Source organism: Thermobia domestica, chromosome 1, assembly GCF_964235325.1.
Source record: "Thermobia domestica chromosome 1, izTheDome1.hap1.1, whole genome shotgun sequence".
Lineage (NCBI taxonomy): Eukaryota > Metazoa > Arthropoda > Insecta > Zygentoma > Lepismatidae > Thermobia > Thermobia domestica.
The window spans coordinates 241,326,870-241,337,477 of record NC_137454.1 but is presented as its reverse complement, the minus strand read 5'-3'; the positions used below and the strand labels follow the sequence as shown (position 1 = coordinate 241,337,477).

The 10,608-nt window shown below is 38.0% G+C and overlaps 2 protein-coding genes across 2 annotated transcripts; both read right to left on the bottom strand.

Moving 5' to 3' along the window:
• Positions 1–3,036: 3,036 nt before the first annotated feature.
• On the bottom strand, positions 3,037–3,588 carry LOC145679211 (uncharacterized). Its single transcript, XM_081749801.1, has one exon. The coding sequence runs from the start codon at positions 3,586–3,588 to the stop codon at positions 3,037–3,039; it is 552 nt and encodes a 183-aa protein (XP_081605927.1).
• Positions 3,589–3,597: 9 nt separating this feature from the next.
• Positions 3,598–5,742, bottom strand: LOC145679205 (uncharacterized). Its single transcript, XM_081749794.1, has 2 exons — positions 4,543–5,742; positions 3,598–4,008 (listed from the first exon to the last, which is right to left on the bottom strand). The coding sequence occupies exons 1-2, from the start codon at positions 5,740–5,742 to the stop codon at positions 3,598–3,600; spliced, it is 1,611 nt and encodes a 536-aa protein (XP_081605920.1).
• Between the last annotated feature and the right edge of the window lie 4,866 nt (positions 5,743–10,608).

The following is a 10,608-nucleotide window of genomic DNA, read 5'->3' as shown; positions in this document are numbered from 1 at the left end:
CCACGGATTGGACAACTGTTTCCACTTTCTTCATTTCCTGAGCAGCCAAGGTTCGACCGCCATGCATTTCTAGTTGGAAACCACTTTGATCGTTGTTGTACACATTACCTGGGCCGAATTGGATAATATGGTGTTTTACATTGTCAAGAAAGGCATTTACGGTTCTCAACATGTCCTCTTTAGCTTGAGACGTACGTGTCGTAGATATAAATTTCGTTACCTTTCGCGATACGATTTTGTGTGTTGTTTTAAACTCCCACAGCCAGGTATTTGATGCCTTAAATGATGAAAGGTGAAATCTATTGCTGGCCTGCAGAGCCCATCGTCGTAGATCAACACCGTGTACTGGAAAGTGTGCCTCACGAGCGTCTTGGAATTTCCGAAGAACGTATTGAGATACCTGCGATATCTTATCCTTCGTGTTCCTCCACCAATGACTTGCTTTTCCCAGCGTTCTAGCTGCTGCCTTGAGGTTACCTTTCTAAATTTTGCTTGTACGGATCGAAGGGATAGTGGTCTTTTCATACCACTTCTCCAGTAGTTGACTGCCTTTTGTTTGTATGCAAAGGTGATGTCTGCTTGACCATGTATGGTTGTGCCGCCATCACACTCTTCTATGTCGTCATCCACAGGAGAATATTGGGCGGTGTTCTCTTCCCTGTCGTCTTTCTCAATTGCTAATGTTAATATTTCTTCTGTGTCCAACGTAACCATATCGTCCATCCAGTATTCCAGCAAGCATTGCAATATGCGTGCTGTATCCCTTTCCTGTGCTGTTATTGGCGACTCTGATCGATGTATCACTTCAAAAGCAACAAACAGTAAATGCAAAATGTTAGTGGGATTCATGCTGGATTTCTCTTCTTTAACACGCTGATGGAACAACGAATTTATATCATATACATATGAGTATCTGACGCAATGTACTTAACTTTTTGATTACTTATTATGTACACAAGGTAGATATTGGTATCTCATTTTGCACGTGTGGCTCATTATCTTGAAGTGTTCTTTTGTGGCATTCATGTATCATTATCACAAGTAAACAAGTTATTGCACAAGCCAAGGGCAAGATAAGTATAATTACACCCCCTTGTCAATTATCGGTCATATGTTTTGCACACACATAAAATTACTATCGCTCGAACTTATCATATGCAGCGATGAGCATGACCACCTCGTAGCCTTGCTACTGCAAGATAACATTATACATATTTCATAATACAGTTTGATATCTTCTGGTGCCCAATTATATGCACTCAACCTTTGAAACCGTTCTTCAGAATATATATCTCTCGCATTGAATCGCTTGTACCCTTTTCTCGTATTTGGCCTTTGTCATTACTTTTGGAGATATTTAAATGGGGGCAGTTCCTCCCCCTGCAACCCTTTCCTCACACAAAAGAAAAATCCCGTATTCCTTAATTTTCTATCTAGTATGTGTATACGCCTTTTTCTGCAAATTGCTCATGTTCTTTTGGAGATTTCAAGCTTTTTTGAAAATACTTCGGGAGGGGCATAGGCCCCTTCAAACCGTTTTTCCGCAAAAACGAAAAATACGGGTCACTTTGTTTTGTGTCTAGTATCTACCTGCAAAATTTCGTTGAAATCGGCGTGCAACACTTTACGGATGTTCCATGTAAGTTATACTATTCTAGGTTAAAAGCGTACTGTAATTAGATAGAATAATTTAAGTAATGCTCCTAATAATACATTTAGGGACAAATTTACGTACAAAATGTAACAATGAGCTGATATTGAAAAATATGCAAATAACAATATAACAGATGCGATTTCTAAATGTAAGTTCTCAGTTTTCTATAGAATTTTCTTGTTCGGTTCTCGCCTTGGGTGTTTGTCCTGTCCAATTTCTCATATGATTAAGTTTATTCATAGTCTCTCACCTGTCTGAGTTTGTGCTACATGGGTTTTATTTGATTAGATTTTTCTTATACAATTAGCCCCATTCACTTTAACATTCGTTTTCTCTCCAGTGATAATACATGATACTTAAACATTTTTTTTTTTTTACCGAACTAGTAAATAATGGCTAGAATAGATTTCTCTCCTGCGTGTCTTCTTCATTTATCTTTTACTAGGTTTCTCCTCAGTGATAATATACGATCTATTTAGTGCCACTGCTTTTGCCGAAATATCAATAAATTGTTAAGCATTAGAATCTTTTTCTCCTGTTTGTTCTTTCTACTATTCTTTCCAGATTTCACACTTGTTTTATGATTCCATTATTTTGTATTTAATAATTCAGTCATATTTATATTCTGCCACTTATGACTGTTTCCATTACCACTTACTAACACACTGATGATGTATAAAGGGGTGATATGTTTATGTACTTTATTTACAAATCACGCATATCACATCCACAGCTAATGAACTGTATGATTAAACCCATATTACTGATTCACCCGGATATCATGGAGGATCGAGAAATAAGACTTGACGAATATTTTAGATGTTACTTGCTTCAATTTTCATTTAAAGGTACATGCGTTAATATGATAAATATGACATGCTTTGTTCATATGTTAATATAATGATATAATACTTAAATATTAGTACAATGAATTACTTATCTTAACTTGTTTCTACAGTAATTGTTGCTTGCTTGCTGCTAAACCACATGGTTGCTTGCTACCATCATACTTTGTCTTCGGTCACACATAAACTGACACTCTAAAACACTGCTACGAACATGTAAATCTTGTATATTAATGAATATGAGTGTTTCTCTAAAAACTATGAATAAATATGTTTTTCTAAACCTATGAATGAATATGTTTGCCTAGTTGCACTTCACAGCACATTGTCGAATGCACAGACACAACTTGAATAGAACACTGAAGGCACTGTTGCCAGCCAATGCAAACACAACTCACTAAAACTCACCAGAAAAATCACTAAAAGAATCACAAAGAATTCACTAAACTATATACAAAAAATGAAACTAATATGAATAAAAATAATGCACATATGCAAGCTTATCCATCCTCCCCCTCCTTGATTGGACACAATCAATTAATGCTCTAGGGGCAAAGGAATTAATTTAGCAACACTGCGCCGAAAAATGCCACATTTACACTTCACAGTTGCCACTCGCACTAAATTATCACTGCCCGGATGAACTTCTTCAATCAAACCTAACTTCCACACTTGAGGAGGAACATTGTCTTCTTTTAACAATACGACCATGCCCGGTTGTAGATTAGGCTGAGCTGACTTCCATTTTCTTCTTTGTTGTAACTGGTTGAGGTAATCCCTTGACCAACGTTTCCAAATATGCTGCTTCATTTGTTGAATCCGTTGCCATCTACCTAGTCTGTTGATAGGTGCGTTTAGTAGATCTGGTTCCGGAAGGCTGAGAAGTGTAGCTCCAATCAAGAAATGTCCTGGACTGAGATACATTGGATCTGTAGGATCTTTGGAAATGGCTGTCAATGGTCTTGAATTTAGAATGGCTTCAATTTGAATAAGTAACGTGTTCAACTCTTCGTATGTCAGACTTGCTGTTCCTGCTACACGCCGTAGGTGGTACTTCATGGATTTTATTGAACTTTCCCATGACCCCATGTGAGGAGATCAGGCAGGAATGAATTTCCATTCTAAACCTTCTTGAGCTGAGTATTCCAGGATGTCCTTTCGGTTAGTCTTGGATTCAAAAAATTGTTGCAATTCTCGATTGGCGCCAACAAAGTTTGAACCATTGTCGCTACAGATAGATAAGGATTTTCCTCGCCTAGCAATAAATCTCTTCAATGCTGCGATGAAGGCTTGAGAACTTAAGTCTGAAACTATTTCTATGTGAACTGCTCTAGTGGCTAAACAGATGAACAACGCTGCATAGACCTTCATTTGAATTTTGCTGCGAATCGTGGGCTTGACATAAAAGAATCCTGCATAGTCAACTCCCACGTGTACAAATGGTCTTGCTTCATTTACTCTCTCCTTGGGTAAGTGTCCCATTAACTGAGATGAACTTGTTGGTCTCCACTTGAAATAAACCAAACAATTGTGTACTATTGCTTTGACCATCTTCTTAGCTCTTGGAATCCAATATCTGGTACGCAAAGATGCAATAAGAAGCTGTGGTCCTGCATGAAGCAACCTTTTATGTTCTTCTTTGACTATCAGGTGGGTGAAATGATGTTCTGCAGGTAGGATGAATTGATGCTTGTTGTCGTACTCTAAGTTTGAATGTTCCAATCTTCCTCCTACTCTTAGCATTCCTTCCGTGTCAAGAAATGGAAAAAGATCCTTGATTGGGCTCTTTGTTGAAACTTCCATTTGTTGCTGCAAGTTCAATATTTCTTGATGATAGGTAGTATGTTGTACTATCTTGATACATCTGTGTAACGCTAAACGAAGTTCCGAAGCGTCAAGACTATCGGTTTTTCTTTCTAATTTCTTGGAAAGACAATTCTGTTTGAATCGCAAACAATATGCTACTACTCTCAACATTTTGTTTAACGATGAATATCTTTTCATAAAGCTTGTTTCATGAACTGCCACCAAACTTATCATGACTTTCTTCTCTTCTGGAATATTAGCTGGCTCATTTTGTTCTTGACATGGCCATTCCGCTCTGTGAAGAAACTCTGGACCATGCCACCACTCTCGAGACTGAATAAGAGTGTTGGGATCCGCTCCTCGACTAACTATGTCTGCCGCATTTTCTTTACTTGGCACGTGGTGCCATTGATTGATAGTTGTGATTCTCTGAATTTGAGCCACCCTGTTGGATACAAATGTTTTCCAACGATTGGGAGGTGATTTGATCCATGACAAAACTATCGTCGAGTCTGTCCACAGGTGTATACCACTGACCTCTATATTCAATATGGATAATGTTTTGTCTATTAGCTTCGAAAGTAACAGTGCTCCACATAATTCCAATCTAGGCAAGGTTTGCTTCTTCAGTGGTGCAACCTTCGACTTTGAACAAAGTAAATTGACTTCAATGTTTCCTTGATCGTCTGTAGCCCTGATATACACTACTGCTCCAAACTTTTCTTCACTTGCATCGCAAAAACCATGTAATTGAATTTCCTTAACGTTCTCCGAAGACATTACGTTTCTTGTAATTTGTATCTTCGCCATCGCAGGTAGCCAAGACATTAATTGATTCCACTCAACTTGTAGGACTGTGTCTAATGGGTCATTCCAATCCATTCCTGTCTTCCACAACTTCTGTAAGAAATTCTTGTATTTGATGACAATTGGAGCGATTAGACCTAATGGATCGAAGATAGATGACACTACGCTGACGACTTGTCTTTTTGTCATTGCAACATTACGTTCTACTGCAGTTCCATTTTTACAAATTTTGTTCGAAATTATAAGTTTGTCTGTTAATGGAATCCATGCTATTCCTAAAGTCTTAACACCGTCTTGCTGACCAAGTATGATTGGCTGTTGTTTTTCTCTGAAGTCTTCGTTTCTGGTTGTAGTTTGTAAAAAATGCTTCTCACAATTTTCTTCTTCCGGCGTGTAAATCTTAGTCTGAAGATCTTCGAGTTCCCAAAATTTTCTCAATTGTGTATCCAAGCCTGTCTCCATCTGAGCAAAACATGAAATTACCGACTGGTTGGCTTCTTCGGGTATTGAAGGCATATTTCCGACGACAACGTATCCTAGCTTCGTTTCCTGCAAAACTGGATAATGTCCTTTTCTAGTTTTCTGGCCTGGCTCAAGGAGACTGTAGAATAACCCCGCACCTATAAGCATGTCCACTGACGACGAGTGATTAAAATTTGGATCGGCTAAGCAAATATCCTTTGGAAAGTTCCAATTACTGTAATCAATATCCTTAAAAGGTATGCAACCTGTAATGTTTGGTAATACTAAACAATTGACCACTGCATTAAAATCACATGTTCTTGAGTAAATATGAACTTCAACATTGTGCTGAGCTTCGGAGGTTACAGAATTGATACCTCTAATGGGAACACGATTTTTCGTTTTCTTGAGACCTAATCTATGAACTAAAGCTTCGCTTACAAAATTCGATTGAGACGCTGCATCTAATAACACTCTGCATTGTTGAAAACGACCTTTAGTGTCTGTTACGTTAACTAACGCTGTTGCTAATAAGACTTGCTGACCATAATTAATCTTAAATGAGCAATAAGAGTCCTGTGGTTGAACTTTAACCTGGTTCTGTTCCTTAACTTTAGGTACATTAGTATTATTGTTATTTGTTTTGCTTGAACTGTCTTTGTTAGTAGCCTCCTGAGTAGCATCTTCATGCAACAGTGTGTTATGCTTAAAATTACATTTCTTACAAGTACTTGATTTGCATGCCTTTACTTGATGTTTATTACCTAAGCAATTAAAACATAATTTATTTTGCTTCACGAGCTCCTTTCTTTGATTAATGTTAGCACTCAGAAATTCTGGGCAGCGAAAGACAGCATGCGTTTCTTTGCTACGGCAAATATTACATGCATTTGGAAGCATAGTAACAAACGAATTCACTTGACTGTTATTCTTTCTTTTTGCTTTAGAATCTACACTTTTGTTGTCATAAGTACTTTCAGATTGAGTAGGACGAATGTTTTCTAACATTTGACAACGACCTTCTAAAAATGAAAATAGTTCCGATAACGATGGAAAGGAGTCACTACTTTGCTCAGCTTCCCATTCCCTTTTGCTTGTCGAATCAAGTTTTTCTACTAAATGCTGTGTTAGTAGTACGTCATGCAAAGGTTTGTCCAAATTCCATGCTTCAAGGGCTTGAAAATTACTGCGTGCAGTATTTACAAATTGTCTAATGTCTTTAGCGTTTTTTTTCGTTACTGGCTTGATATTGAGCAACCCTCGTACATATGTCGAAGCTATTAACCGTTTGTTTTCGTAGCGTTCAACAAGAAGCTTCCATGCAATTTCGTAATTTACTTCTACCGTTGGCAGATTTGCTATTAATGTAAACGCTTCTCCCTTGAGCGATGTGCGCAAATATTGAAATTTACAAACTGTACTTAATGATTCGTTATTGTGAATAAGGGAAATGAAAATGTCCTTAAACGGCGACCACTCCTCGTATTTACCACAAAATATGGGCAAAGAAATTTTAGGCAATTGTACTGAATTACTAGAATTTGTGGCTTTGTTATTTGCTGTCTCTGAATCCGTTTTTTGATCAAAACTATCAATAAATTCTTGTAACTTAACCTTTGAATCATAATACAGTTCCTCGAATGTAATTCTGTGCGTTTCTTGTTCACCCGTCTCATCCAAGAGCTCTATTTCTGACTGTATCTCATCAAACTTAATAAAAACCCCTTCAAGTGCAACTAGTCTCGTTCTTGCTTCTTGTATGCTAGGTTTATTTTCATTCTGTAGTTTTTGAAGAAATGTTTGTATTCTTGTTGCCTGACCTTTGACCGAAGCACGTTTCTTAATTAGTTGACCCAACTGCACTTCTGCCATTGTTTCAGTCCTTCTTTTTTAACTACTCAAACCGCTGACAATATATTTTAATTTTCACTTCTGAGTGACCTACAAACGTGTAACCTTGAATTCAGCTGGGTTGAATGCACACATACCACTGTACTGATATGAACAGTTCTGTCCTGCTTATGACAGCAGCACCCACACAAACACACACGAGAACAAATAATGCAAAGTCACGTTTCTCGTTCTGATATCCGGTGGACGGAGGACCAAAAAAAAATGTGATGTATAAAGGAGTGATATGTTTATGTACTTTATTTACAAATCACGCATATCACATCCACAGCTAATGAACTGTATGATTAAACCCATATTACTGATTCACCCGGATATCATGGAGGATCGAGAAATAAGACTTGACGAATATTTTAGATGTTACTTGCTTCAATTTTCATTTAAAGGTACATGCGTTAATATGATAAATATGACATGCTTTGTTCATATGTTAATATAATGATATAATACTTAAATATTAGTACAATGAATTACTTATCTTAACTTGTTTCTACAGTAATTGTTGCTTGTTTGCTGCTAAACCACATGGTTGCTTGCTACCATCATACTTTGTCTTCGGTCACACATAAACTGACACTCTAAAACACTGCTACGAACATGTAAATCTTGTATATTAATGAATATGAGTGTTTCTCTAAAAACTATGAATAAATATGTTTTTCTAAACCTATGAATGAATATGTTTGCCTAGTTGCACTTCACAGCACATTGTCGAATGCACAGACACAACTTGAATAGAACACTGAAGGCACTGTTGCCAGCCAATGCAAACACAACTCACTAAAACTCACCAGAAAAATCACTAAAAGAATCACAAAGAATTCACTAAACTATATACAAAAAATGAAACTAATATGAATAAAAATAATGCACATATGCAAGCTTATCCACACACTTAGTATTAGAATATACTGTAACAAAAAATCCTGAATGTATTAAATAATTGGGGATAGGGCTACATCATAGATTAAATATGTGAGCATGGAATTCTACTATGGGTTGTGTACTATCCTAATTTTCATTATTACCCATCACTAGTCAATTAACAGATCTTGACTTCTTTTTATTATTCTTTTAGTCCTTTTGTAATTTTATTGTCTTAAGTTGAAACCTGAAACTACTTTCGGCAATAGTTCCACTACCTTATTAGCCTGTGTTTCGCCAGCATTCAGAATGCTACCTTCCTTCGAAAGTATCTGCGAAAGTATCAACTATATTATCAAAATTCAAAGTAGATGCTATTCCATTATCGATAGAAAGAATGTCCGGGTTCGTGTCTTTCTTGACTTACAGTGGAGCGTAAGTATGGTCTTATCAGCTTCATTTTGCTGAAAGACCTTTCAAATGATACGACAGATACGGGTAGTGTTATCAAAATCTGAAAAGCGGTTGCCAAACTTTTGTAAGCTTCAAGCCCCATTGAAAATACACATTTCAGTATACCTTGTGGGTAAAAGTCAAGTTGTTCTTTAGGTTTCTAAGCACATCTTAGTGAACAGATTATATATAAACAATTCTATGCCACATCCAGGTCATTCGATTAGGACAAAGCCGAATCAGAGCAACAAACATGCTTTTAACCTTTCCTCGCTCTCATCATTTAGCTGCTGCACAAAGTTCGCAAAGTAAGAAAATAGTTCTATTTTATTTGTATCTAAAAAATAGAAGGAAGCAATATAACATAATTCACGTTTTTTTTTCTTTTGAACATTTGAACACTTGTTTTTAATTGAACATCTTATTCACCCTAAATTTGTGGGCTGAAGTGTAAATTTGTACGCCAAGAAACAAGAGTGAAAAAGGAGAAACCAACTAAGCAAAAGAGTTTCCCTCGCTGAAAATTCGACTTGTAAAAGACAGAAGGAAAAAAGCGAATCAGCAACTATAGCGTCTGCACCAAAGAGCTTTTAATTAGGAACAGAATGCTAGTACCCTAATATAAAGATAACCAAGAAAGTTCCGTCACTTTTCCACCAACCACACTGAACATCGATATGTCACCTAAGACGTACATGGAAAATCAAAAATACTCCCCATCCGCATCGATGACGTGCCAACGTTCTGGAAGGCCATGGATTCTATGCTGGTAGAACTTGGTGGGTGAAGAGAAGAAGGTATCAAGTGCATTTTGCACCTTTACAAGAGATTTGAACTGCGTCCTTTAAGGTGATTGTTCAAGGAATGGAACAACTAATAATCGGACGATTCAATGTCCGGGCAGTGTGGCGGATGCAATAGTGTTTTCCATCTAAGGCGTAGAATGGTGTCCTGGGTCATCCTAGCCACGTGGAGCTTAGCGTTGTCCTGTAACAAGGAGAAAACCTTTACGATTCAGAAGTGCTTTCTCCAGAGTTTTGAGTTTTTCTTAAACACTGCTCAACTGCTGACAGTACACAGTTGCATTGATGCTTTGACCAGCTTGTAGCATTTCCCGATGCACGATTCCGCGCACGATGCAGTCCACCAAACACAAGAGGATCACTGGACCACTGGAGTGCTGGTTTTGTCTGTTTTGGAACCGGCTCATGGAATGCTAACCAATGACGACGGCGCCGTGGAGTTTTGTACAGGACCCACTTCTCATCGCACGTCAACATTCTGTCCAGAAATGGCTCCTTCCTCAGACGAGACAGCAAAGAAACACAGGCGTCTGCTCGCGTTGCCTTCTGGCCCAGAGTCCAATCATATGAGATCTATCGACCCAACTTGTAGTGCTTCCCAAGTTGATGGAGGTGCTGCCGAATGGTTTCTCTACTCATACTGAATTGTAGTCCCAGTTCTTCACATGTCTGGACACTGTTCGACTCAATTGCTGCCTGAAGATCTTCATTTCGTAAATGTGTTGGTCTTCCGGCACGTGGTGCATCTTCGAGTGTTTCATCACCGGCCTTAACCTTGTTAAACCATTTGTTGTTCTGTCCACGTAGTCACGACACCCTCACCAAAGACCTGGCATGTCTTCCGCCTCGCTGCAGTGGCGTTTGACTCCTGTTTGAACTCGTACAGCATATACGCACTTACGACGCTCTTTGGAGATCCCATGTTCATTCTGTCCTTACGTAAGTTCACGGTGTAACTGAACTGCCACAACCAGGTAGTGTGTTGGATATACCCCACACAAAC

Excerpts from the sequence above, each read along its gene's own strand:
- LOC145679211 (XM_081749801.1), bottom strand. The coding sequence starts at position 3,588 with ATGGGGTCATGGGAAAGTTCAATAAAATCCATGAAGTACCACCTACGG.
- LOC145679205 (XM_081749794.1), bottom strand. The coding sequence starts at position 5,742 with ATGCTTATAGGTGCGGGGTTATTCTACAGTCTCCTTGAGCCAGGCCAG. Across the intron at positions 4,009-4,542 it reads ATATTCCAGAAGAGAAGAAA|TGGAGACCAACAAGTTCATC; the intron begins GTCATGATAAGT and ends GTTTATTTCAAG.